Source organism: Fusarium subglutinans (assembly GCF_013396075.1).
Source record: "Fusarium subglutinans strain NRRL 66333 chromosome Unknown NRRL66333_c0000001, whole genome shotgun sequence".
Lineage (NCBI taxonomy): Eukaryota > Fungi > Ascomycota > Sordariomycetes > Hypocreales > Nectriaceae > Fusarium > Fusarium subglutinans.
In genome coordinates this window covers 820,916-848,913 of record NW_023502064.1, presented here as the reverse complement: position 1 = coordinate 848,913, position 27,998 = coordinate 820,916, and the positions used below count along the sequence as shown (strand labels likewise).

The window sequence follows — 27,998 nt, the reverse complement described above, 5'->3', positions numbered from 1 at the left end:
AAGATGTCGCAAGCTGGCGGATCATACAATAACCCCTTGAAGAAGTTCAAGTCTGTACATCGAGAATTTAAGTTTAAATCATTTAGCTAACAAATGTTCAGGTTGGTGTTTCTAGGAGAACAGAGCGGTATGTCAATGTCCGACTGCGGAAGCGTCCGAATCAAAATCACTAATAACGATCACAACAGTCGGAAAGACCTCTCTTATCACACGATTCATGTATGATTCTTTCGACAACATGTATCAAGCGACAATTGGCATTGATTTCCTCTCCAAGGTCAGGACCGTGACAGCCGACTCTTAGGCCACACTAACATCTGCCTACTTAGACCATGTACCTCGAGGACCGGACGGTGCGACTGCAACTATGGGATACTGCTGGACAAGAACGATTCCGAAGCTTGATTCCTTCTTACATCCGCGATTCAAGCGTAGCTGTTGTTGTCTATGACATCTCTAGTATGTGCCCCTGACGACCCCACTAGCTCGCCCTCAATGTGACTATGCACGAGTCGTGCTAACACCGCTACTTTTATAGACGCTAAGTCATTTCAAAACACCAAGAAGTGGATTGACGACGTACGAGCCGAGCGAGGTAACGATGTTATTATTGTGCTGGTTGGAAACAAGACGGATTTGAACGACAAGCGGGAAGTGACCACACAGCAGGGAGAGGAGGAGGCAAAGAAGAACAACCTGATGTTCGTCGAGACAAGCGCAAAGCTGGGCCACAACGTCAAGAACCTATTCAAGAGGATAGCACAAGCCTTGCCTGGCATGGAGGGAAGCGATGCCGCGGCGCAAGCTTCGAACCAGAGTGAGTACTTATGCCCGGCAATTCCGAGGGTAACTAACACGATTCTTAGTGATTGATGTCAAGACGAACAACTCGCAGCAGTCGCAAGAAGGCTGCGCATGCTAAATATGCCAACACCGATTCGGGACTGGAGTACAGGAGTACCTGGGAAAACGCAAGCCGTACTCAAGATGCGAAAGAAGCCTGGCTACCTCGCACCGCAGAATAGGATATTAAGCATAGCGTGTGGATCTGAGTGCAGGAGCTTGTATAATACAACCAGGACTACGAGCCTACGATCGTTATATAAGAAACTTTAATGTTGATTCGACTGGCTTGTACTGGTCAATCATTTCGCTTCTATCTCGTTACACTTTCATCAAAGATGCCGCTTCAGAACATATTATTATATGGTAAACGATCCGTTCCTTCAGTTCATCGTAAGTGTCCTCCGTATTTTGTTTGTCGGGCTTGGCAATTATGCTTCAAGAACTGTTGCATCTTCCATGCCCCGTTCCCGATTTATACTATGAGCCGTTCAAGCCGCGTTTTGTACTTGCACTTCACCATTGGCGAGGCCAAAATAAGCAGCAATTGGCTTCTGTGCTTGAAGTTGCTTGCCCAGCTTCACGGCTTCACTGCCGTTGAAGCCATGGAACAGTCCAATTTCAACGATGCCAGGGGTTCGGACCAATTCCTCGGCGAGCGCATTAACTTCCCAGGCACCGTCCTTTCCACGACCATCCCCTTCCGACTTGATGTCCTTGGGAAGAAGCAAGGGAGAAAATGGGGCGTCGATAAGCCACATACCGTTGTCTGTCACACATTCTCCAGCTTTGCTAGGGAGACCTGAACGGACAACAGGGTTGGCTGAGCCCATTGCTCGAAGACGGGTCAAAACATCAGGAGCAGATAGGGGAAGGACTTCGATGGGAATGGTCTTCCAGGTGGTACATAATCTAGGAGATTGCTTTCGGTAATCTGTTAATTGTCAGTCTGTTTCAAATTTTCGGAAACAAAACCACTCAGTGCATACCAGCGACAGCAATGAACTTCTTGGCAGCAATTGCTACCAGTTTTTCCTGGAATAGGCAAGCACCACCACCCTTGATAAGATTGAGATCCTCATCAACCTCGTCAGCACCGTCGAAGGCAACATCGAGAGGAACAGGAAGCCCATCCACGACTGGTCTCTCATCAAGATTAACAAGGTTGAGACCAGCAGCGCGAATGAGACCCTTTGACTGGCTTCCGGTAGGGATAAAGGTCATTCCCTTGTAGAACTCCGGGCCCTTGCTGACAATGGCGTCGACAACGTAAACAACAGTACTGCCTGAACCAATGCCGACGAACTTGTAAGAAGCATCGAGGTGGTCATTGACTGCCTGGTAGGCGGCCAATTTCTTGGCCGATTCGACTAGGCTTGTTGCTGAAGACATGGCTCTCGAATTGGACCTGTAAGTGAGACTGAGACCTTGAGTCTGTTTATAGCTGCGTATGTGGGTTGGTGGGATGTGCAGGACCCCGCGGTGCGGATGACGAGGGGTGGTGGGGAGATATCGTGGAGAAGTGTAGGGTAATTGAGTTGAGAATAACCTAGCACCTAGAGCCAACGTTGTAGTTGAGTGGAAAGTATGATATATGGAAGTTGGTGGTAGTATGGATGGTTTTGGGATAATATACTGTTTCATGAGAGAGTTTGTAAGAAGAAAAGACGCAGCTCCGACCAAAGCCGGCGACTTTCTAGTGGAGAGATGTGAAAGCCACTTCATATAGGAAGACAAATGGACCCTTCGCCAAGGGTAGTCAATAAGCAAGCTTGGTAAAATACGGCAAAATGGAAAGTCAGGGTATCTACCAGGGCACGAATGGACAGTCGGAAAGGATCACATGTGATCAGCTTCCCTCAATCACCTCAACTCGAAGTCAGATCAGGAAGATGTTCTGTCGTGTCTTGCGAATCAAGAGCTGTGTTTTAGCGGGCCAGCGAAACGAATCTGAGAGAGACTAGTAGACCCAATTGGGTTTTTCTAAACCTACCGCACTTCACCTAGAAGAGGCAAGCACAAGCGCAGAAAGATTTCTAACTTACAGCTTGGGCGGGTTTGGGGCGGGTTTGGGATTTGGGGTTGCAGCAAGTGACGTGATGGCTTGCTGTCACCAGCTAAAACTCAAAAGATTAAAGATGATGAGTCAGCATCATGATTGGCTGACAAGTTTCTAACTCAACCCAGCTTTGTCGATTACCACGTGATTTAAGATTACACCGGCAGTCTCGGGCGCAAGTTCTTGAGGCAGACCCTGGTTGCATCATTCATTTGTCCCTGTAATTTCGTTCTTCTCCTGCGCGTTCCTTATTCAGTCTCGATACCAACAAACGACGAAGAAAGAATAGTTCATTGAGTTCGAAGGCCCCGGAAGGAAACATCATATCTCCAAGAGAACGCGCCGCCATGTCTCGGTTTACTCGATCCCTCCGGGTACCCCGGCCAAAGGTAAGGAGGAGCACGCGACTCAATCCTGATATCGTCTCACGAGGACGGCGATGAGGTCAACAAAAGCTAACTGATGTGCTTGTAGAGCCTCTTCGGCATCACCAGCCTCCAAACCGGCGTCGAACTCATCGCTCTAGCTCTCGTCTTCAACAAGATCACTGGTGTTTACGGACTCCTGGCTATACTTACTGGATATCAGCTATCTCTCCTCCAGCTCTCGACATACGTCTACTCTATTGCGGTTCTCGTAGGACTAGCAATTCTTATTCCTCACGTTCGGCGACAAAGCCCCTTTGAATGTTTGGCGCTCGCATGGCTTTACATCATCGATACCGTTATCAATGCAGCATACACCGCAGCCTTCGGCCTGGACTGGTACTTCTCTACTCAACTGAGCGAGACAACCGAATCCAAGAAGACGGATCTCCCTAACTTTGTGGCTGAGGGTATGCAAGGTCTGCGTAAGGAGACTGCCATGCATGGAAAAGTCGTTCCTCAGGAAACGGCTGCCAGCATGTTGCTGATTGTTGGCGCGACGTTGATCCGTGTGTATTTCAGTTTCATCGTCATGGCGTATGCACAGCAGGTGTTGCAAAAGTATATGCAACTGATGATTCTGGAAGGCCCTGGCGTTGATGACCAAGAAGGTCCTTTCGCCGAGGATCTTCCTGACGGTGAGGGCCGCCGGGGCCGCCTTGGCCGTTTAATGGTATCATTTGGCAGAGCTTACTGGCTTGACACCCGGGAGTCTGATGAATGGGCTCCCAATCTGGGAGGACCCAACAAGCCCGTCTCAGCGGGCACGCTCTCTGGCGAGGTTTAAAACCGTTTCATACGGAATCTACCGCGCATCACTGGGCGACCCTGATGAATAATTCTCAGGGCTAGAAGTCAGATGAATAATAAGCGGACAGGCCGTGAGCGGGAGTATGTTCTCTTTTTTGCATTTCGTGGTGCAACATAGGACCGGTGTTTCGGGTTCAGCAATTCGCATGTTCATGGTCGATGGACAAACACGATAGACGGAGTTTTCTTAATAAGAATGTGGCATCTTGAAGATCCAAGGGGAAACAAGCATAAGTCAAGTCCAGTCTAACACGGAAAGTATGCCGATGACTCGGCCGGCACGGAGGATATGCGGCATGTGCGGCGAAATCGCGGCATGTTGTGGATTCATTGAACGGCCGCTGCGGGTTGTCAGAGCGGATGAGCCGACATAAGATGTTGGAAGAGGATTGCGTGATAGGACGATCCCAGTACAATGCTGAAAGACGTGAGAGGCACATGATATCATCTCGTCATTGCGTACTGGGCTGTCATGCATCGATGAGGGCAAGGTCAGTCTCTTGTATACTAGAGTTGTTCTGGGTTATGAATCGGGTGCATTGAGTACAAAATATTGAGATAATGATAATACTTGCTAAGCAGCTTAGCACCTAATACACCTTTTGGTTAGACAATGAAATTGGATACTAAGAGCTGCCCTTTCACGAACTGCTATTGTTATCACTGTTTACTTTCATCTTGATATGGTTGTTTGCGAAACCGGCCAATGACATTTGAGCAGTTAATCAATCAGTAAGCCTCAGTATCAAATAGCTAGCCTCCGTGCTCGGACACTCCCGCCTACGGAGGCAGCGAGAGGGTATCTTCCGATATGGATAGTTAATGTCTGTGCTTCTTTGAGGACTCTTTTTTTTCCGATCAATTACATTAGACATCGTGAGATCGCGAACATAGCCGACAGGATTACCAACTGCCTCCGCCTCAGATATGAATGATGAAATCGTAAAGTAAGCTCATGAACCTTCAAGGCTTGGTATTATTGGGAGAAATGAGAAACATACGGACACCGGCCGGTAGTCGGAGTGATCCCTGTAATTCGCAAGTGATTTTTCGTTTCTGGGGTGGTCATGCAATTCTTCGCAACGATACTGCAGCATCTCTCATCATTTTGGTAGGTAATTCTTACGCGGACCGTCGGTGGCCCAACAACATCCCTCAGCAGGAACTCGGGGTGGGTCCAGGTCATAATGTACCCCTGTACGTATCTCCTGCCCAATGCCGGTGTTCGCGCGGGGAGCTTTATTGGTTGATCGAGTTACATAAGGCACAATAGGCCAATTAAACATCAGCTCGAAGCAAATCCAAAGCTCCTCATTCGCTATCGGTGGGCGCGGAGTCGTGCACTGGCCCTTGTTCCAGCGGAAGGCGCGACCCTGAGAGAGCACCCCCAAACTGTCGACAGAACACAGTGAGCCCCGCCGTCCGGGGCATAGCATCCCGCTAATCGATCACGCAATCGAGGGCGAGGATTCATACAAGCCAATCTTGTGGCCATTGAGCGGCGTCTGGATGGAATTTGCAGCTGTTTTTCCTAACTAAATTAATGGCGCGGGGAAAAAATCGGCGAATGGAAAAGAAAAAATAAGACGTGCGAATGAGCAAAAGCACAGCCGAGGGACCGGACCCAAGAGACAAGACCAGACGGAACGAGGGGCGTCTCTAAAGTTAAGGCAAAAGGGCGTGTCTCTGCTCGCTCCAGTTTACAAACTTCTTCTCTTTCCTTTGAGCGTTGAGCAGAGGGAAGAAACCTTTTTCTAATTCTATAGAAAAGGAAGAAAAGCACTCACAGTCCTCGGATCTTGCTTTGCTGAGCGAGTCCGTCATTGAGATTTCTTTCCTTTCCCTCCATCTCTGTCCTCCATCTTCATCTTATACACCACTCTCCCTTCTTCGAGTGAAGCGGCGCAAGCAGCTTTGTCTGCTCTGTCTGTTCAAAAGACAGTTCGACCATAATACCCGACGAGCCGAACACGACGACGGAGAGCAACACAATGGACGCTGCGTCACAGCACCAGATCAAGACTCCTGAGGAGGCCGGTGAGTTTTCCTTTATGCCAGGCGTTGGAGGCGGCACCGGGATGCTGCGTGGATTAGAGATGACCTGCTACTCTGTGCAAAGCAATTGAACCTCGTCTGCGCAGATGGAACATTTGCAAGCCAGAGTAAACAGGAAGTTCTCAATCTCAATCGATCTAGCCTGCCCCGCAACAAGACAAATCGATTGCTAATGCGATTCTCATAGTGGCTCGAATTGCCTACCTCTCCAGCGATGTCGTTGTTTCTGTCCAGCCCGCCATTGGCACCGACTCCGAATTCTCTTCTCACCTGAACCGATACGCCAGCCGCAAGGACAGCAGCTTGGTCGCTCAGAGTGCTGATACAGTTCCTGAGGTTAGTCTGCTCACTGATCAAGGGCCATTTACCCCTCCTAAATGGTCTCCGAAAAATCCCCGATCTTTCTTTTGGAGGACTCTATAAGCCACTGCTACTCATAAACCTATAAAAAGGAATATGAATTCAATGGTTTATGTATTGAGTTCGCTGATTGAGCCATTGCAATGTTGAACCACATAATTGAATATAGCTGACCGTCAAACCAGATCATCCCTGTACGACACAACACGGACCCTCTGCTCTCAGTATACACACCCATCCGAGCTGGCAAGCTTGTCTCAGTCACCACCACATCCAACATCCTGCTCCCATCCGTCTCACACCTATACAAATTGGCCAACTACCCTGTTGTTCTTCACGTCTCTCTTCAGCCCCGGACGTTCCCCGACTACTCGGTCATTACCGCCGTTCGTAATTCGGGATTCACATTTGTTCAGTCTGAGACCCTCCAGGAGGCCCAGGATTTGGCTCTGACTGCTCACGCCCTTGCTGTCCGAACTGGCAAGGGTGTCATTCACTTCTTTGCTCCCTCCACATCATCAAAGGACAAGCCTATTGCCATCGAGGATGCCGCCGTTGTTCGCGACGTTCTCGATATCGAGAGCGTTCGCCGATTCCAGGCTGGCTCTGCTCCCTCTTCACAGACCGGAATCTACGCAGACGATGGCCACATTGCCGTTTCTTCAGACCACGATGCGCCAGCAGTGAATGGTACCACCACGAGTGGAAACCTCACTGTACCCCCTAGCGCGAATGCCTCCAAGGCTCCCTCAGCTGGAACATCGGTCAAGTCCAGCCAAGACAGCGAGGCCAGTACTCCTGTTGCTCCCTCATCAGTTGCTACCACTGTCGAGACTGCCCCCCCTCAGGTTACATCTGAGGATATCTACAAGTCGGCTGGACGTATCTGGGCTCAGCTCAAGGCATCAGTTGGCCGGGGGTACAGCGCCTTCGAGTATTCTGGCCCTCCTGATGCTGAGAACTGCCTCTTCATCTTCGGATCCGATGCCGGTGCCTTCGCTCAGGCTATCGACGAGGCTCGTCCTGAGGAGATCTTCGCCAACACCGCCATCCTTACCCCCCGCCTCTACCGACCTTGGATCGGCTCCAGACTTGTCGAGGCCATTCCTCGATCGGTCAAGCGTATCGCCGTGTTGGAGCAAATCCACCGCAAGACTACCAAGTGGGGTCCTCTCCTCATTGATGTCTTGACTTCCGTGAAGAGCGGTCCTGGTGGCGTTGAGGCTATTGTTGGCCACCAACTTGGCTACATTGCTCCCGATGTTGTTGTTCAGGCCCTGCGTGGTGTTCTACAGAACCTCACTGCCGAGAAGCCTATTCAAAACCTCGAAGTCGGCAAGAAGGAGGCTTGGAAGGAGCCTACTGGATATGACCTTCAGACTCCTCAGCTCGAGACCGCCTATACCAAGATCCTTGATCAACTCTTTGGCAAGCGAGCTTACATTGCCAATGCTATCAAGTCTTCTACCACTGGTCTTTCTCCTAACGTTGCTGCTAGCCCTGAGTTTGGCTTCGGTTCCCTTCTGGCTCGCAAGCAACGTCGTGGCCAGTTCGTTTCTCAGGTTAAGGATGCTGCTACCAATGGTAGCTTCACTACCGATGCTCCTAAGAGCTGGTTGGCGCGATGGGCTATGAACGCTGATGATGCCACCAAGTCCACTGAGATCGCCGACGATGTCATTGCTAGACTTGAAACCGATGGCTCTTCTCTGGCCTCCGAGCTCCTCTCTGCCAAGGGTCTTTTCCGAAAGGAGTCCCTCTGGCTGACTGGCTCTGATGCCTGGTCATACGATCTTGGCAACTCTGGTGTCCACCACGTCCTTGCCTCTGGCGAGAATGTTAACATGCTCATCATCGACTCTACTCCTTATTCTGAGAGGGCTGCCGCTGATGCCAACCGCCGCAAGAAGGACATTGGTTTATACGCCATGAACTTTGGCAACGTCTACGTTGCTTCTACTGCCGTCTACAGCTCATACACCCAGGTTCTCCAGGCCCTCCTTGAGGCTGACAAGTTCGAGGGTCCTTCCGTCGTTCTTGCTTACCTCCCATACTTCGGTGAGACCGATTCTCCTCTCACTGTTCTCCAGGAGACGAAGAAGGCCGTTGACACTGGTTACTGGCCTCTGTATCGATGGAACCCCGATAACGAGAAGAAGGGCGAACCCAACTTCTCTCTCGACTCTGAGCTGATCAAGCAAGAGCTCAAGAAGTTCCTTGCCCGTGACAACCAGCTCACCCAGCTGGCTGCCAAGGAGCCTAGATTTGCCGCTGCCCTTGTCAAGGACTTCGGAAGTGAGGTGCGAGCCCAACAAAAGAGGAAGGCCAAGGATGCGTACAACCAGCTCCTCGAAGGTCTTTTGGGCGCTCCTCTCACAATTCTATATGCTTCTGACAACGGCAATGCTACTACTCTGGCCAAGCGTTTGGCTAGCCGAGGCCGTGCTCGCGGCTTGAAGACTACTGTTCTGGCTATGGAGGACTACCCAGTCGAGGATCTCCCTACTGAGGAGAATATTGTTTTCATCACTTCCACCGCTGGTCAGGGTGAGTTCCCCCAAAATGGTCTGCCTTTCTGGGACGCCATTAAGGACAACACGGGTCTTGACCTCGCTGCCGTCAACTACTCCATCTTCGGTCTCGGTGACAGCCACTACTGGCCTCGAAAGGAGGACAAGATCTACTACAACAAGCCTGCCAAGGACCTTGACCGTGTTTTGACCAACCTTGGTGGTAAGCATCTGATTGATATCGGCCTCGGTGATGACCAGGACCCCGATAGCTTCCAGACCGGTTACCAGGACTGGGAGCCCAAGCTCTGGACCGCCCTCGGTGTCGACAAGGTCGATGGCCTTCCCGATGAGCCCCCGCCTATCACCAACGAGGACATCAAGTTAGCCTCCAACTACCTCCGTGGTACCATTGTTGAAGGTCTAAACGACCCCACAACTCTTGCTATCTCGGCCGCCGATCAGCAGCTCACCAAGTTCCACGGAACATACATGCAGGACGATCGTGATATCAGAGATGAACGAAAGGCTCAAGGTCTTGAGCCCGCCTACTCTTTCATGATTCGATGCCGTCTGCCTGGTGGTATCTCCACTCCCAAGCAGTGGGTTCAGATGGACGACATTGCCAACGAGCTCGGTAATGAGACCATGAAACTCACCACCCGACAAACCTTCCAGTTCCATGGTGTTGTCAAGAGCAAGCTCAAGCCTGCTATGCAAGCTATCAACCGAGCCCTCATGACCACCATTGCTGCCTGTGGTGACGTGAACCGAAACGTCATGTGCAGTTCGCTCCCTACCCAGTCTAAGTACCACCGTCAAGTTTTCGCCTGCTCTCAGCTTATTAGCGACCACCTCTTGCCATCAACCACTGCCTACCACGAGATTTGGTTGACCGATGATGACAACAAGAAGACACAGGTTGCTGGTGATGCTGTCCAGGACTTCGAGCCTCTCTACGGCCCTACTTATCTGCCCCGAAAGTTCAAGATTACCATTGCTATCCCTCCTCATAACGATACTGATGTGTATGCTCACGACATTGGTCTGATTGCCATCAAGGGAGAGGACGGTAACCTTGCCGGTTTCAACGTTCTTGCTGGTGGTGGTATGGGTGCTACCCACAACAACAAGAAGACATACCCCCAGACTGGTCGCATGTTCGGCTTCTGTAAGACCGAGGATGTGCACATCGTCTGCGAGAAGATCATGCTTGTCCAACGTGACAACGGTGATCGCAAGAACCGAAAGCACGCTCGTCTCAAATACACCATTGACGACATGACTGTGCCTGTCTTCCGCAGCAAGGTCGAGGAGCTCTGGGGCAAGAAGTTTGAGAATGAGCGACCTTTCGAATTCAAGAGCAACGTTGATACCTTTGGCTGGCAGAAGGATGAGCACGGCCTCAACCACTTCACGTTCTTCATCGAGAACGGCCGTATTGAGGATACCCCTGAGTTCCAGATGAAGACTGGTCTGCGTGAGATTGCCAAGTCTCTTAAGGGTCAGTCTGAGTTCCGTCTCACTGGTAACCAGCATCTCATCCTTAGCAATGTCGCTGATGAGGATCTTGACGACGTCAAGCAACTCATGAAGAAGTTCAAGCTCGACAACATCCAATTCTCGGCTCTGCGTCTCAGCTCTTCTGCCTGTGTCGCTTTCCCTACCTGTGGCCTTGCCATGGCCGAGTCTGAGCGATACCTGCCTGTGCTCATTTCCAAGCTTGAGTCATGCCTTGAGGAGAATGGTCTTCGCCAGGACTCTATCGTCATGCGAATGACTGGTTGCCCTAACGGCTGTGCCCGTCCTTGGTTGGCCGAGGTTGCTTTCGTCGGTAAGGCTTATGGCGCTTATAACATGTACCTTGGTGGTGGCTACCACGGCCAGCGCCTCAACAAGCTATATCGCCAGAGTATCAAGGAGGATGAGATCCTCGCCATCATGAAGCCACTCCTCAAGCGATATGCCCTTGAGCGCAACGAGGGTGAGCGCTTCGGTGACTTTTGTGTTCGCTCTGGTGTCATTGTTGCCACCACTGATGGCCAGAACTTCCACGATAACGTAAGTCCATTTGAACCCACTGCAAGTAACAATAACTAACAGCCATCCAGGTTGCTGAAGAAGAGGACGAGGAATAGATCACGACTAAAAGACTGAACGAAAATTGTGGTTAGCATCAACCGGGACAGGAAAAGAATGGAGGATCTGTTGGATGAACCTTGATATCATGATTTGATGCTTTATTTTGCATAGCTTGATGTGGTATTTACTTGGCCGGCGCAACTGATAGGAACGCATTTATTCCATGTAGAAACACTTTCGCAATGATTTGAGGCTTTGCGTGAACCATCTAGACTGTTGAATTACATAGACTTTATCTCAACTTCAAGCTTAAACTTAACCTTTGCTTCACATCCATGAACACATAGTATATATTATTTTAACAAGCACCATCGTATTGAACTCGGGGTATATACATTTATCCTCTGCTATTTACACAATTCATACCCCAAAAGCGAATCCTTGACATATGTCCATTAAACAAAACTTTCTGATCAAACCATTCGTTGCCTCGACAATCATGGTCGGCATCATAATTTTTTCGAGAACTCATCTGCTCAATCATCATCCTCCCAGCGAAAAGAGCTAGGAAGAGTTGTTCATTTCCATACAGATGTAAATGCCAAAACGCCAAACCACGCCGATGCAGATGCCCATTTTCTAAATGCAAAACAAAAATCAAGCGCAAACAGTTCAAGATGTGTGTACATCAACTGCGTAGATTGCTAGACACACTGCTCATCTTGTCGTTGACTCTCTCTTTGAGACCGCCCATCCATCGAGGTGCCTTGAGACTTAAACGCACGCGACCTTCTACTATCATGTTGATCACGTTGAGGACGGCAAACGTGGTGGAACCGATAGCACGGAACACGGCGAGAGCGGCTACGGACCAGAGGAGAAAGCGCAGGTAATAGTTGTCGCCAATGCCTCTAGCACTGTAGATCTCCGATACAGCCATACCAAGGATACCGTTGCCAATCATCCATGTGAGAACGAGGTAGGTTCGTACACTTTTGTAGTAATCCTCTTGCAGCTGAGATTCGCTAGGTGGTGACTCAGGAACTTCGAGACGGTCACGGAGATTGCGAAGAGCCTCATCGTATCCACTGTCAATGTCGAGCTGCTCACTGGGCATGTCCAGCTCGACAGTCTCACCCTTACCCACAGCACCACCAAGATCAGTCTTCATGACGTTGTCACCCTTGGTACCCCAGGTAACATCGTGTGTGTTACAGAAGGCGTAGACTTGCAAGGTGCAGATGTAGCTGGGAAGAAGGATGAAGTACTGGGCCGAAGATGTGATCATGTGCCATGGATCAAGATACATAATAGACATGATGAAGTACATGCCGATTGTAGACAGGATAGACACAATCATATTCGTAAAGACGTTATCACCCATCTTGATCTTGTCTTTGGACGTGAGTTGGTGAATAATGATGTAAAATGTAGCAAACGTCGTATAAACCATGATGATGCTGTAAATAATCATACTGATCAGGTACAGCTTCTTGGAGCCTTGAGGCCGATTACCGAGCGAAAGGATGAATTGTGTTGATATGAGAAGCACACATGCATACCGCAGAATGTGGAAGATGACGGTAGCGATGTTGTGTCCGAACGGGTCGACTTTGGGGTCTGTCAAACCGCCTGCAACGAAGTAGAAGGTGAGGTAGAAGTTGGCCAGGGAGAAGAAGGTGAACATGAGCTGAATGAACTGATACAAGAACTCCATGTGCAGAAGGATTTTACGGGCCAGGGTGTGGTCAGTAAACCAAATCTGCTTGAAGTGGACAAGAGAGTAGACAGCGGCAAAGAAGGCACCATTGAGCCATCGCCGACGTTGAGAGATGAATTCAGGAACAGTATCTACACCGAGTTAGTATTGCTTTCATGATGTAATGTAGTAGAGTATCTTACCAGGCACATCGGTTTCACCAGTACATCCCTTGACGTACTTGAGAACCCATCTCTCACCGCGTTTAGCGACCAACTCCCAGCAAAGGATACGATCTTCAGCGAGGTACATGTTGGCAGTGAAGACATCAGCGTGTTGACCATGCAATGTCTCACCCTTGAAATACTGGCTGAGAGGACCGTGACCAGTCTCGTCATTCTGAAGCGCGTGGTACCGGTATGCACTCAGGGCACCGGGAAGGACAGTGATGTATCCGAAGACGGACTCGAGAGGCTTATCAAGGATGTTGGACATTTTATACTCGAAGTTCTGGGACGCAACGAGAGGATTGAGCAGGTTAGCGCCCAGTCTGCCCTTCATCGCTTTGATCTCTCCACAAGCACCAGCAACGTTGGAGTCAGTATCGAAGGCCTTCCAGAGGTGGTAAAGTGAGGTACCACTAGGACGAGTACCAACATCCAACAAAATGCAGACGTTAGGGTTCAGAGCCTTTCCAAAGGCATTGAAGAACCAACGGTGAGAGTTTAGCTTACGCTGGTTCTTTTCCTTGAGACAGAAAATCATCTGGCAAGGAACAATGCCCTTCTCGGCACCCTTGAACTTGAGGTCGGAATCGAGAGAGACCTGGGTTGTGTATTCGTAGACGTGTGCTTGCACAGCACGGTTGTTGACATAGTTCTTTGCGATACCGTGCTGGTAGACACCCATGGCAGCGAGTGCATCTAGAGTACGAGGGTGGATCTTCTCTCGGCCATCAGAAACAATACAGACGACAATTTTTTGCCATCCAGTCTCACCCCAGGTACGGGAGCGCGTTCGAGAGCAGAAGTGAGAGATGTTCTTCATGACGGCATGCATCGTTCGAGTGAATCCTATTTCATCTTCGTTGTACATGGTGACACAAATGAACAATTCCGTCTCTCGAACAGTCTTGCCAAAGGTTTGTCGCAATGTGTAGCCCCTTTCGACAAAATCATCAGGGTCGCACGTAACGGCGGTATAACGCATGTGAGTGAACTCAACCTCGCCTCTTCGAGGCAAGAAACTGTACAGAATTGTCGGGATTTTACACTCCAGCACCAGTTCACCGTTGATGAGCTGGACCTCCTTTCTGACCATTTGAGGTGCGCGAACGCCTCTTCTCTCTTGCGCGCCAGTCGGGGCTGGGCCATAATGCTCAACCTTGTCGTAGTCTTCCATGTCTCCCTCGTTTAGTGTGTCTTGCGACTCAGAAGACATATACGAGCTGCGATCAACTGGATGAGGTCGTGCATCACTCAGGTCGGATTCAGGCGCGAAAACGTCGTCGTCGTAAGTATCATGCAGAGGAATAGAGATAGTCGCATCGTCTGCAATTGGCGGGACAGGCTGTCTTGAGTTTGAAAAGAGAGGTGCCGGAGGAAGTGGACGTCTTGGACTGCCGCCGTATCTCGAGGATGGCGTTCCTGGTCTGGGACTCCCGTTTAAGTCGGAGGGCTCATACATGCCATCTGAAGGAGGAGGTCTTGATAGGTCGGATCTTGTGAATCCGGATATCCGTGATGAGGGCGTCCAAGGCCGCTGGGGAGAGCCATCATCATGCGTACCATAGGACACGTAGGAACCCCCTGGGGGCGCCATTGATGGGGCATCGTCGAAGATGGAACCCGATCTCGATGATCGAACACTCGGCTGATAGTTGAGGTTTCGAGGACTTCGGATACTAGGAAGTTTGTCATGTGAGTTTACATCCCTTAAGCGGCTCAATGGGCGCGGTGGTACGGGAGGTGTCGTGTCTAAGCCAAGGTGGTGTTGTTCCTTGTGAACTCTTCGCCTGTCGCTGATACCATCGGGAATCTCTGGTAGATCTCGAGGAAGATCTGCAAATGCGACATGGACACTAGTTCTATTCTTGTTCTGCAGCTTTGCAGTCTGGCCGCCGATAATTGGCCTCTTAGGCAATAAGGTCTGGGATTCGGCCATTGAAGAAGCGTATGAAGGGGGATTTGGTGAAGGATGTTGCTGATTGTGGTTGGAGATATTCCCTCTGGCATCATCTTGTTGGACAGGGCTGGACCTGAAGGCCCGTTCCTCCCTTTCTGAAGACATGGTGATGCTCACAGGTGAAATTGACAATGGAGGAGGAAACGCTACTGGCGGTTTGAGAGGGGAGGGTGTTGTCTTTGAACATGAGGTAGAAGGGGAAACAGAAGGAGATGAGGGAGGGCGTGCAGGAGGTGTCTGTGTCTGAATCTGGCTGGGTGATGAGGGTGGTACATACGTATGAGGGTCGTAGTGTTCTTCGGATGTCAACAGTCTCACAGCAGCGGGACTGTAACCGGTGGGTGTGTGAAGGTCCTCGTCATCATAGGGAGGGAGGCTGTAGTCGGGCGGGCGCGACATATTCGGGTCCATGACTGGTGAGAAGAGGCTGGAATGGAATGCAGTGGACACGGGTACTTGCGACAATGCGAGCTGAGCTATTCGAGTGACGGTTCAAGGTCTGAATAGCGAAGGATACTTTGTATCTCGACGGCTGCTGCCGCTGAGAAGATCCGAATCGCGTACTAGAGATGGTGAAGGCAGTGTTGGCGTCGATGTTGATTTGCGCCTCCTGTTGGTGGTGGTTTGAAACTCTGATATCAACGAGGCGTTGATTGTGTACGAGCTTGCGGTCGGTGTAGGTTTAGATCGTCGTCGAATGGCGGTGGGACAAGACAAACAAAGACAGCAGAGACAAACAACGCGCAAATTGGTATCGCAATACAAGACAATGAATGATTCTTCGGAATGTCTCCTTTCTCCTTAGGATGTTGTAGTAGTACAGTAGGACAGATAAAGTAAAGTACGGAGCGAGCGGAGCTTTGGATCGGGTTTGGTTGCGGGTATGAGAGAGGTGAGGATCCAATGGTGGGGGAGGAGCTTAGCATGGCAATCCAAACAAATTACGTCGCACTGTTGGCATGGCAACGCATCCCAATTCGGACAGCTCTGTCTTACACCGGTCTCACAATTTCTGGCGGCCCGCTTTGTTTTAGTGACTGGGAGACCATCAGTGGAGGTTGATTAAATTGCTTGCATTTCTTCAACATTCAATTCATTTGCTTGATGACTCTCGCTTATACTCTCAGTTGCTCAATTGACGAATATCGTGACATTCAGAGCTCCAACTCAACTGTTTACTCCATACCCTCCTCCCGAAACGCCCGAGGAGGATGAACTACAGGTGTGACGATCACCTAGCAACAGTAACACAGCCTTCCCTGAACCATGGATCATGGCGCTTAGCATCTGAAAGTGGATACTCTAAGTACTCCATTCAACGGTCTCGATCCTACCGATACACTGTACCTGATCGGTAAATAACAAGCAATCACAGACGTATGTAAGCTCGGGGTATTTAAAATTCTAATTCATAGGTATACTAAATCTGAAGGGCGAAAACAGGAGCAAAGCCATAACAGGACTATTGAAGTAGATTTATCCCTTTGTTTTCGGACAACCTCAATAACTTTTTCGACGCCACAGATATATGACCATTGTTTTGACTTGGCTTTGTGGTTCGTACTTACAAGGTCAGGGTAGACGCATCCTTCTTGGAACTTGAACGTCTTGAATTGAGACTGTGCGTTGATTGACAAGCCATACCCTGGACACGTCAGCCACGAGGCGAGATCACGATCGCAAAACAAGCATCTAGTTTAATAAAGATAGGCGGGCGGGTCACAGCATAAACGAGCTTTAGACTCAATGATGCCATCTTAGTTAGATACAGCCACGAGAACTCGAACCCTATGTAGTTATGAATGTATCCAAAAAGAAAAGGAAAAGAAGAAAAAAGCCCGTGAAACAAGAGCATGAGCTTCAGTCCAAGAGATTCCTTGTCATATATGAATGGGCAGTCTTTAAATGGCTTTCCGCAAGGCCTTCTCATGAGTAACCAAGGCTGTTATCACGAGCTCGTTCAAGCCTGTTGGTGAACGTTAAATAAACAACGTGGAAACTCTACATCATTACGACCACTTCCCCGCGTTTTGTCGTGTGATTGATACCCGGATTTTCAACAAGCAGATTGAGGGGAGTTATCGTTCGTGAGCCAACGAACCCAGTAGAGACGGCATCAATGAAGCTAATGAGTCGACCCGATGCTTCTGATGGCCGAGATCCTCAGACAGAACCGCAAAGACCAAGAGGTGAGTTTCTTGTCCTCTTATACCTCGGAACTTGACACGTCAATGGCTTTGAGAAGAAGGCAAAGTTGCCATCGACCCAACCTCCACGCTGCATAACATGCTTTCCACTCAAAGTTACCAGGAAGAACCCCCGAGATGCCACGTGAATTGTTCTATTAAGAAGAGGTCTCGTCCTCGAAATGGGCTTGAAATGGTCCTCTCAGTGCTTTCCGAGGTCCTGCTTCCAATGGGCTTGCAAAATCTGTCATCGCATATCACTGGATCATTAATGAGCAGCCGAAATGGAAACGATTGAAGAAATTCAAGGTGAGCCTCGCTCTGACCCGACACCACCAGATGCCAGACCTCCTGAAGCCAAGACGAGATCAACAACTGCAGTGCTGCAAAATCCACTGGCCAACATGACGCATGACGAATTGGTCGCGGATGCAGAGAACTTCGCCCAGGATAAGGGATTGGACAGCTACAGGCCGTGGTTTTCCAAAGGCGCACTCATAGCCAAGGTCATCAACACGCCGAAAGGATACGAGGCGATAGAGGAGTTGACCGAGGAGGATAAGGAGCTCCTGAGGAACGAAGATGAACATCGTTGGACGTCTCAGCCAAAGATGCTTTACTTCCTCTGCGCTTTGTGTGCGGGCTGCGCTATTGTGCAGGGCATGGATCAGACAGTCATTAATGGTGCACAGGTAAGTCCTCCCTGAGAGGCAAGAGGTAAACAGACTAATGATCCAGTACTTCTACTTTGAAGAGTACAACATCAAAGATAGAGCGCTGCAAGGTCTGACAAATGGCGCACCGTATGCCTCTGCTGCCCTCATCGGATGTTGGCTCAACGCCCCCTTGAACAGATACTTTGGCCGTCGAGGAACCATCGCCTTTTCCTGTCTCCTGGCTTTCGTCACGGGAATATGGCAAGCTGCTGCTAACAGTTGGATATGTCTAATCATTGCACGCTTCACCCTCGGACTTGCAGTTGGCGCCAAATCAAGTACCACTCCCGTATATGCAGCTGAATGTGCACCCAAGGCAATCCGAGGCGCCTTGACCATGATGTGGCAGATGTGGACGGCCTTCGGCATCATGCTCGGCTTTGCTTCCTCTTTAGCTTTTCAGAATCTCGAATGGCCGAACCAGTACGCACCCTGGAGATGGATGATTGGTTCAACAGCTCTTCCACCATTGATTGTTGGTACTCTGGTCTTCCTTCTCCCCGAGAGTCCGCGTTGGTATATGGATAGGGGAGATTTTCAGAAGGCATACCTTTCGCTTAGGAAGCTTCGTCGGGCCGACCTCCAAGCTGCCCGGGATCTCTATCTCGCTTGGAAGTTCTTGGAGGTTGAGCAAAAGTCCAAAGAAGGCCGTAAAACGTTGAAGGAACTCTTCACAGTACGGAGGAACTGGAGAGCTGCGCAGTCTTCGTGGTTCTGTATGCTCATGCAGCAGTTCTGTGGCGGTATGCCCCCGAAAACAAACCTTCAGTACTATGTAACTGACAAGTCTACAGTTAATGTAATCGCATATTACAGCACAAAGATCTTTACAGATGCAGGATACACTCGATCTCAAGCCCTCCTGGCCTCATTCGGTGGCGGCGCCATCAACTGGATCTTTGCCCTGCCTGCAATTTGGACTATTGATACCTTTGGTCGTCGTAACCTCCTGTTAGTTACGTTCCCCATGATGAGTGCTTGCCTGTATTGGACCGGCTCATGCTTCGGGATTGAAGACAACGGCCTTCGCCTTCCTCTCATCGCCACCAGTATTTACATCTTCATGGCCGTTTACTCACCTGGTCTCGGTCCTGTTCCCTTTACATATAGCGCAGAGGCATTCCCCTTGCATATCCGGGCTCTTGGTATGGCCTCAGCAACATCGATCACCTGGGCATTCAACTTTTTACTCAGCTTTACGTGGCCTATGTTGGAAAAGGCATTCAAACCATCGGGCGCCTTTTATTGGTACGCGACGTGGAACGTGGTCGGATTCGTGTTTACGTATTTCCTGCTCCCAGAGACGAAGGCACTGTCGCTGGAGGAACTGGATATCGTGTTTAGCGTCCGGAATCGTGATCATGTTCGACACTATTCCAAGCGAATGGGATGGTACGCAAAGAGGCTCGTGGGCCGAAGCCCGGATCCCATGCCACCGTTATATGAGTTGGAGAATTCTACGGTTGGATCGGTGTCCGAAGTGGCAGCCAAGCAGACCAATGACTCGGCTGTTTAAGAGGTAGTCAAGAGTGATCGATGTGATCAGGGCATTCTCTCAGCTTAAGGGTCGGGAGAGTCGATTAATGGTTAGGGCGCAAGACTTGGCCACGGTTCAATTGGTATCTCTTTATTAATTTTGGGCTCTTTATGAAGCGGATTATGAGAAAGGCATAACCTTTAGGGTCCATGATTTAAACACCCAATGTCGTCGCGTTGTATTTCAGAACGTCTTAGGAACGGGTCTCGATGTCTCACCCATACTGGTTTGCATAGATTGTTAGAGTAAGAAGATCAAAGGAAGGTTCCGACTGATTATGAATCAATTTTGCCGATTGCGACTACGAATCCCATCGCTGTTCAGAAGGAAGACGATAAACAAAAGTTCCAGAGCATCGGTCTCAAAGTGTAAGGTGACAATAAGATGAGCACTTCGCCATGAAAGAAAGATCGTCAGGAAAGCATTATAAAGCTCAGGCACCAACTCTGAAGAAGCAACATATCCAACTCGATTTGCCGTTGACTGCTACGTAGTAGTTTTGCGAGACCACCTCGTATTTGACAAGCTCAGAACAATATAACTCACTTGAAGAGTGACCTATCCGCAGGTATCATTCAGTTTGACTCAGTTTTATTTGAGGGCAGAGCTTGGGGTCCCCTGTAACTGTGTTACCCACCGTAGATAGCTCGCCATAGTGGAGACCAATCACTGTGAGATCCCAGCCGAGGCCGGCGATGTACCTCTTATCACTGAGTGACGAGACGGGATCTTCATTCCAAAGCTCTCAACTCCTCTTTTACCTTTCATATCTTGTAGACTCCCATTCATTGACATTGTGAAGCTTCACACCAAGAAGAAGCAATGGATGAAAAGGCCCAACTTCCGCCTTACAGCTCCGTTTCGCTTCCAGCGCCCGTTGGCCTTCATCCTGGTCAACAGCGGAACAGGCGGTTGTTGCGTCGCTCACGCGGTATCAGACTCTTTGCTCTAGCCTGTTTGACTTTCATCGTCTTTGCTCAATGGCGACAACTCGCGCCGCGAAATAAGACTACTTTGTCTATCCAGAAACTCAATGAAGATCTCGAGACGTGTAAAAAGTTCCGTGTCAAGCCCCAAGACCCGCCTGGTCTCGGCCGAGATAAGAATGCTCGTTATATCGACGGCGGCAAGCCCACTTTGATCAAGAACGCTACTATCTGGATTGGAGAGCCCTCCGAGGGAACCAGCCAAGAGGATGCGTATGCTGGCAAGGGCTGGGAGTGGGTGCAGGGTGATGTCTTTCTCGAGAAGGGCCTCATTCAACGCGTTGAGAAGGACATCAAGACTGCTTCCCTACCTGATGACACAATTATCTACGAAGCTCATGGCCGCCGCCTGACCAGCGGTATTGTTGACACTCACAGCCACGCTGGCGTCTATCCATTGCCCTCTCTGGAGGGAAACTCAGACGGCAATGAGATGTCGGATAACATCACACCTTGGGCTCGAGCTATCGACTCATTGCTCCCGCTTGATCCTCAAATCGAAGTCATCAAGTCAGGCGGTGTTACAACTTCATTGATCCTTCCTGGTTCTGGCAACAATATTGGCGGAGAGGCCTATGTCATCAAGCACGCAGTTGGCAAACCCGATGGCCGCAAGGAGATCAGTGCTGTGGACTTGCTTGCCGACCCAGACCGCAACTGGCGATACATGAAGATGGCATGCGGCGAGAACGCGAAGCGTGTTCATGGCCGGGTTGGAAATAGGCCATTCAGCCGTATGGGCGAAAGCTATGAGTTCCGTCACGCTTTTGAGCAAGCAAGAGATTTGATCCAGAAGCAGGATGACTGGTGCGCCAAGGCTGAGTCTCAGGGTGTTGAGTCCTTGGATGAGTATCTTCCTGGCGAGATCGCCTGGGAGGCCCTCACTGCTGCGCTTCGTGGTCAGGTTCATATCAACACACATTGTTACACAATCCCCGACTTGGAGGCTATGGTGGATCACACCAACGAGTTCAAGTTCCCTGTGCGAGCCTTCCATCATGCTCACCAGACATATCTGGTTCCAGAGGTAAGATCGCGTTGTATGGAAAGGCTCCTGTTGCTAACATCCATTAGATCCTTAAGCGAACCTGGGGCGGACGTCCTCCTGCATCTGCTCTTTTCGCTGATAACATGTTTTACAAGACTGAAGCATACATTGGCTCAGAGTATGCTGGAAAGATACTTTATGAGAACAATCTCACAGTAGTCTATGTCAGCGACAACCCTGTGATCAACGCACAGCATGTCCTTTTTGAAGCAGCCAAGGCTTATCATTACGGCCTTCCTTACCACGTCGCACTGGCAAGTGTGACATCTGCTCCCGCTGAACTACTCGGTTTGGGCAAGCGTCTAGGAAAAGTTAAGCCTGGCTTTGATGCCGACGTTGCTGTCTGGGATAGTGATCCTCTTAGTGTTGGCGCAACTCCTGTGCAAGTCTGGATTGACGGCACAGCTCAGTTCGAGGATCCTATTGAGCTGATGAAATCACAAGAAGCAGCTGCTTCTGTCGAGAAGCCTGCCGAGATTGTTGAGGAGCCAAGCAAGCTTGATACTATACTCTTCACTGGCGTCAAGAAGGTGTTCCTTGAAGATGAGAAGACTTACGAATCTCGAGACAAGCCAGTCAATGTGGTCGTTCACAACGGCAAGATTTCTTGCATGGGCACTTGCGACCAGGAGTTCAAAGCTGTGGCTGCAACTGGTGCAAAGACCATTGCGCTCAAGAATGGTTATTTGACTCGATCTTTCACAGCCGTAGGTGGTACTCTGGGTCTTAGCGAGATTGATGCTGAGGACGCAACTAACAACGGGCCCAACCCATTGATCTTCTCTCGGGCTATCGATGGCCTTGCTCTTGACTCCAAGAAGTTGCGCGTTGCCTCTCGATACGGAGTTACCAGAGCCGTCTCAGCACCAGTCTTTGTGGGTGGCGCAACCCATTTTGGTACCAGTGTCGGATTCCTGACTTCGGCATTGACGACTCTCGAAGAAGGTGCAGTCTTCGCTCCCGACCTTGCAGTTCACTACACTCTGGACCTGAATGTCAGAGGTTCAACTAGCTACTCAGCCGCTTTTGGTGGATTGAGAAACAAGCTACTTACAGCTGCTACAACTCCAGAACCTGCGAGCAATCCGTTCTCAGAAGTGGCGTACCTCAAGAAGGTGATCAGTGGCGAGCAAGTTCTTGCCCTCACTATCAACAGTGCAGATGGCATTGCAACAGCTCTTCGAATCAAGTCCGACATCGAGGGTGTCCTCACAGCAGCAGACTCGAGCAAGAGAGTTGGAGGTCTCAAACTGGCCATCATTGGTGGTGCTGAGGCGCACCTGCTGGCTAAGGAGCTTGGAGAGGCTGGCGTTGGAGTCATCCTGTCGCCGCTGCAGGCAAAGGGTGAAAGCTGGGACTCACGCCGCGCCTTGACCGGTGCACCACTTACCAATGGTACAGCCATTGATGCCTTGGTTGACGCAGGCGTAGTTGCTGCGATTGGCCTGCAAGAAGACTGGGAGCTTCGTGACTTGGGCTTTGCAGCTGGTACTGCATTCAAAAATGGAGGTGGACGATTGAATGAGAAGGAGGCTATTGATCTTGTGAGTAGCAACATTTACAAGATTCTTGGGGCGAATGAAGATTCAGCCAAGGACTCTGGTCACTTTATGGTGACTGAGGGTAGCCCTCTTGAGATTGGATCGAGAATCAAGGCTGTTGGACATGGCAGGGGTGATGTATCTGTGTTTATCTAAGGTGTATCTTTTGATAGCGTACGAGTACTCGAGAAAGAGCTGGATGGATCACATTCGCTTATATAAAAGATCCATTAACGAGATGGCACCCTTGAAGTTCGCTCCTAAGGTCGAGATACATGAGTCGATTATGTAGTTACGCACGACGTCATTTTCGTGCCTCTTACCATAGCTTTACTAAGGTATTCATAATACTATGTTATGAGAGCTGAGTATAGCATGTGTTCTTACTAAACCCTTTCTCATTGCCTTTGATATGAATGTTGTTGTAGATTTATAATATAAGTGGCAATTTGCAAATGAGGCCATCGCGAACAGAAATACAGCGGGAGCCGACGGGGGCCTTCGGGATGCGGGGATTACAAACAGTGACGCGCGCGAACAAAGTGGAGCATCGCGCGCGGGTAATGACCAAGAGTGATTCCATTGGCTGACATCGTGAATCTCGTCGATTTCGGCAGAGGTTTTCGGAAGTAGCAAGCGGAAAACGGAAAATGCTCCACAAGCCATGATGGCCCCATTATCATGGGACAAGTCGATAAATAGCTTGAGGACCCCGCCATGATGAAGGGGTGAGCTACAGTAGAATCGTATACAAGATACCTTGCAGTATATTATAGCAGTCAACAAATAGCAGTTCATGTGGAATTGGCCTCTTATTGCACGAAGAACTTTATCCTCATCTTTATTCAAGTCGTTTTCGTTTTCATCCCAGAGACATTCACATTCATCCACCATGTCAAAGGTTGCCCCTGTAATTGCGCTATCCCACGGTGGTGGTAAGTCAACACCATAGTTATGATCTGCCTCAAATACCAGTATAGCCAACACGTTTAGGTCCCATGCCTGTTCTTGGCGACCCCAAGCATGAAAGCATTGTCTACTCCTTAAAGAACCGCGTCCCCAAGATCCTCAAGCTTGGTACCCCAGATCAACCCCGAGCCATCATCCTTGTCACCGCCCACTGGTCAACTCCAAAGCCCACTATCTCATCAGGCGCATCCCATAAACTTCTCTACGATTACTACGGGTTCCCTCGTGAATCATACTCTCTCAAGTACCCAGCACCCGGACACCCAGAGATCGCAAACGAGATCGCCGATGCTCTGCGTGGAGAAGGCCTTACACCTGAATTGGATGACGAGCGAGGATGGGACCACGGAGTTTTTATTCCGCTTCTGCTCGTCCACCCCAAAGCCGACATCCCCGTAGTCCAGGTCTCAGTTCTCGAGTCAGAGGATCCTGAGGAACATCTCCGTATGGGCGCAGCACTGCGAAAATTGCGAGCCAATAATATCGCCGTCGTTGGCTCAGGATTCGCAAGCTTTCACAACATTCGCGCCATGATGATGTTGGGTAGTTCGGGGCCTGAACAGCAAGCGCAATTCCGAACCTTGTCTGATGAATGGAACAACACATTGACTGAGGCGACGCTCAAGAAGGATACAGATGAGCGGTGGAAGGCTCTCAAAGGGTGGAGAAAATTCCCATATGCTGACATGATGCACCCTCCTAATGGGGGAGAGCACTTTATGCCATTGCTTGTGTGCGCGGGAGCAGCAAGGGAGGGAGAGGAGACGAGAAAGTACAATGATGAGTATGTTGGAGTTGAGATTAGTACATTCTACTGGGGAGCTGAGGAAGAGAGTAAACTGTAAATAATCATCGAATTTAGCATTTGTCGAATAGAGTATCATGGTTATTTGGTATGCTTGTTCTAAGCCAACCAGCTTGAGTGTGGGTGCCCCTCATGTCAGAGCCTCAATTGGTAACTGCATCTCACTCTCATTGGAACAGAGATCCCTACCAATGCCCTGATTTACAGGGACAAATACTTCTGACAGCAGGTTACATGCAATAGGAAAGATGTGCATCCTGTACCGCAGATGCAGGCAGAACATTAACATCGAGCAGCCGCCTCAAACCCACTATTCATGACCCGCTGCCGTCATCATGGGCTTGGCTCGCCCAGTTCGCCGTTGTCAAGAGTCTTAGCTGACGTCAAGACGGAAAAAAGGATCAAGTCTATAGAATCTTAGAGTCCAAGAAAATCTTGTACAATTACATATTGTAATATTATAAAAATGTACAGAACTGGGATTCGGTCGTTGTCCTGCCGTTTAAATACATCCAACGCTGCAAAGCATCTCCCACGCTTCACTGCCCCTCCACAACCCTGCACACAACCTCACATTCGCACACTTACACCTTCACCACTACAAAAGCTCTATACCACAGCAAGCAGCATGGGCCAACATTACAAGCCCACAATCGACGCACAAGTCGTCAAAGTCTTTGTTCTCGAAACTGATACTCCTCATCCTCACACCCAGACCGAGCACGGTTCGTTTGGTGAGATTCTGCATCGCCATTTTTCAGAGGCCGGCAGCAAACATCATCCTCCGCTGGGCGTTGAGACAGAGCAGGTCTTTGTCGTGACAGAAGAGGGCGGCCGCATGCCCAAGGTGGAGGAGTTTGAGGGTTACGATGGACTGCTCATTACGGGCAGTATGTATGACGCGCATGGCGACAACCAGTGGATTCATGACTTGCTCGATCTTTTGAAGCGTGAGTAGCTCGTTGTTTCTCTCTTGGAATGTAAACTCACAGTATTTAGAATTATGGATAAAGCGCCCCGACTTTCACTTCACAGGCGTTTGCTTTGGCCACCAGGTTCTCTCCCGTTTACTAGGAGGCAAAGTTGGCCCGTCTCCTACAAACGACTGGGAACTTGGCCACAATGCAATCACCCTCACACCCGTAGGCAAGCGCCTGTTCCGTACACAAGATGACAAAGTCTACCTCCATCAAATGCACCAAGACCAAGTCCTCGAAGCCCCCACGGTTGAGTCATCAAACGGCCTTCTCGAGCCAGACACCGATGTCCATGTCTGGGGTACGAGTAATCACACATCCATTCAGGGATTGTACATCCCCAACCGACTATTCACATCACAGGCGCATCTGGCGTTTGACGAGGACATGGTCAAGAGACAGATTCAGATGAGAATTGATAGTGGTGGGATTAAGGATCTAGAGCATGCGGATCGAGCGGCTGAGACGGCGGATCTGGACCATGATGGACAGCAGGTTGCGTCAGCGATTCTGAGGTTGTTTAGGTACGACAATGATGGTATGTCGTGGGACTGAGCTGGTTTGGATACACCGGAAAATAGATGGCAATTATTTGGGCAAAACATTCTAAAGGGGGGGGTCTCATATCATTATTCCTTTCCCTTCTGCGTATGAGATATGACCCCTCAACTTTTTTGGTTATTCGGCTATAAGATCCAATGATTGATAGCACTGAATAAAATTGCCTGTTTAAATACACCCTGAATCAAGGAGTCTCCCTCCTTCGTAATTCGAAACATAGTTATATAAGTGATGCAATCCGTGTGAACTTGCAGCTATACTCTATACCAGGTATCTTCTGCTTGCACACTATATCGCATTGATTAACATCGAATTCGGTCCAAGCTATAAGAGACACCATATCTGACTTGTACCAGCTTTTTTGCCTCCGGGTATAAAACCGGTACTTGCACCAGCTTGAGCAAGATGAATAGAGATGTCTAAGGATTCGCTATCCTTGCAAAGTTTGCCCTGGGCATAGTTTAATCGAATTCGTTGGTTGTATCACGCACATCGAGCGTGATACTCGGTGGCAGTCTCAGTACAGCCCGACAACGCGCGGAGGGTTAAATGATTGTTATTTTTGTGTTATCGCTATTACAAGGATGATCGTGGTCTCAGATATTGTCTTTCTGAAGTAAAGGATGTCAAAGGGTGACAGGCTACATCGTGCTTAACAGGAAGCTGATGTTTGACTCTGTAGCAACATGGAAATAAAGATGCGCTTTGCTCTGAATGTTCTTAAGGTATCATGTGGCGTTTTGCTGTCTAGTAATGAGAGTTGATTTTCGTAAAGCATCAGCCAGTGACATCCAGCCAAACTCCCTTGGCTCTTGACACAACCCTCTCTCATAAAGAATTTGGGAATATGAGGATGTGTGGGATCTTATATAGGGTATTCGATAGATGAGTCAAAGTACCTTTTGTTCTACGGCTTGGGCCAGCCCTTCATAGGGAAAGCTCTCACATGAGCCAAACAAGAGCCTTCAAACTTTGGCAGTGAGAGAGCCTATATACTTATGGACGAATAAATAATCAGTGGCTGTCATAGGAATCGCTAGTCTCATAAAATTGTTCTGAGTATTGGAGTCGCTCGGTGTGATATGGTGATAATATGAAGGGGTTCCTGACCTTGCCAAAGTAGAAAAGAACTTTGTGTGTGTGGGTGAAAGAGGCCGTAGATTGCCAATATTATTATCAATCTACGCCAGTACTTCATTGGGGCGCGAGAATACTTCAAAATATAATTGTATAAAGAACAGAATACAGAAAGCACAGAGTCTGTTCATTATCAATGCTCCATACCAGTGATATAGGCTACGTCCTTGGGTAAGTAACTCTTGCCCTCGAAAGTATCTGAAAGCTGGTAGTCGAAGGCGGTCTTGAGAGTGGATGTGGTAACAATATATAGTTGAGTGATTTAGCCAGTCTTGAGAGATAGTAGTCATTCTAAATAATAGAGAATTCATATCAGTATGGAACATTTCGCCATATTGGCAGACTGAAATATAGAACTACCAGTTTAAAGGCAAGGTATAATATATTACAATACTTCTTATAAAGAGCAATAATTTATTAAGTCGAAAGAGAATATCGGGACTGGTACATGCGTAGTATTTATACAGGCAAGTCTTCGTGTATATTGCTGATCTACGTCAATCTGAGT

The 27,998-nt window shown here is 49.3% G+C and overlaps 8 protein-coding genes across 8 annotated transcripts; 6 read left to right on the top strand and 2 right to left on the bottom strand.

Moving 5' to 3' along the window:
- Positions 1 to 3: 3 nt before the first annotated feature.
- Positions 4 to 922, top strand: FSUBG_264 (Ras-related Rab-6A; the record flags this gene model as incomplete). Its single annotated transcript, XM_036680434.1, has 6 exons — positions 4 to 50; positions 102 to 127; positions 189 to 277; positions 330 to 459; positions 539 to 817; positions 867 to 922. 6 exons carry the CDS (start codon positions 4 to 6, stop codon positions 920 to 922), a joined length of 627 nt encoding a protein of 208 aa, XP_036544402.1.
- A 412-nt stretch (positions 923 to 1,334) lies between these two features.
- FSUBG_263 (ribose 5-phosphate isomerase A) lies at positions 1,335 to 2,235 on the bottom strand (the record flags this gene model as incomplete). The annotated part of the gene is made up of 2 exons (XM_036680423.1): positions 1,335 to 1,777; positions 1,833 to 2,235. 2 exons carry the CDS (start codon positions 2,233 to 2,235, stop codon positions 1,335 to 1,337), a joined length of 846 nt encoding a protein of 281 aa, XP_036544401.1.
- A 1,014-nt stretch (positions 2,236 to 3,249) lies between these two features.
- FSUBG_262 (ras small monomeric gtpase rab6) lies at positions 3,250 to 4,114 on the top strand (the record flags this gene model as incomplete). Its single annotated transcript, XM_036680412.1, has 2 exons — positions 3,250 to 3,291; positions 3,377 to 4,114. The coding sequence occupies 2 exons, from the start codon at positions 3,250 to 3,252 to the stop codon at positions 4,112 to 4,114; spliced, it is 780 nt and encodes a 259-aa protein (XP_036544400.1).
- A 2,014-nt stretch (positions 4,115 to 6,128) lies between these two features.
- Positions 6,129 to 11,200, top strand: FSUBG_261 (sulfite reductase (ferredoxin); the record flags this gene model as incomplete). Its single annotated transcript, XM_036680401.1, has 4 exons — positions 6,129 to 6,174; positions 6,380 to 6,528; positions 6,738 to 11,123; positions 11,174 to 11,200. 4 exons carry the CDS (start codon positions 6,129 to 6,131, stop codon positions 11,198 to 11,200), a joined length of 4,608 nt encoding a protein of 1,535 aa, XP_036544399.1.
- Positions 11,201 to 11,832: 632 nt separating this feature from the next.
- On the bottom strand, positions 11,833 to 15,438 carry FSUBG_260 (chitin synthase 2; the record flags this gene model as incomplete). Its single annotated transcript, XM_036680390.1, has 2 exons — positions 11,833 to 12,995; positions 13,047 to 15,438. 2 exons carry the CDS (start codon positions 15,436 to 15,438, stop codon positions 11,833 to 11,835), a joined length of 3,555 nt encoding a protein of 1,184 aa, XP_036544398.1.
- A 2,059-nt stretch (positions 15,439 to 17,497) lies between these two features.
- Positions 17,498 to 19,445, top strand: FSUBG_259 (myo-inositol transport ITR1; the record flags this gene model as incomplete). The annotated part of the gene is made up of 3 exons (XM_036680378.1): positions 17,498 to 17,905; positions 17,952 to 18,672; positions 18,724 to 19,445. 3 exons carry the CDS (start codon positions 17,498 to 17,500, stop codon positions 19,443 to 19,445), a joined length of 1,851 nt encoding a protein of 616 aa, XP_036544397.1.
- Positions 19,446 to 20,288: 843 nt separating this feature from the next.
- Positions 20,289 to 23,197, top strand: FSUBG_258 (uncharacterized protein; the record flags this gene model as incomplete). Its single annotated transcript, XM_036680367.1, has 2 exons — positions 20,289 to 21,479; positions 21,527 to 23,197. 2 exons carry the CDS (start codon positions 20,289 to 20,291, stop codon positions 23,195 to 23,197), a joined length of 2,862 nt encoding a protein of 953 aa, XP_036544396.1.
- Positions 23,198 to 23,933: 736 nt separating this feature from the next.
- On the top strand, positions 23,934 to 26,347 carry FSUBG_257 (glutamine amidotransferase; the record flags this gene model as incomplete). The annotated part of the gene is made up of 4 exons (XM_036680356.1): positions 23,934 to 23,976; positions 24,035 to 24,794; positions 25,290 to 25,765; positions 25,815 to 26,347. The coding sequence occupies 4 exons, from the start codon at positions 23,934 to 23,936 to the stop codon at positions 26,345 to 26,347; spliced, it is 1,812 nt and encodes a 603-aa protein (XP_036544395.1).
- Positions 26,348 to 27,998: the final 1,651 nt, after the last annotated feature.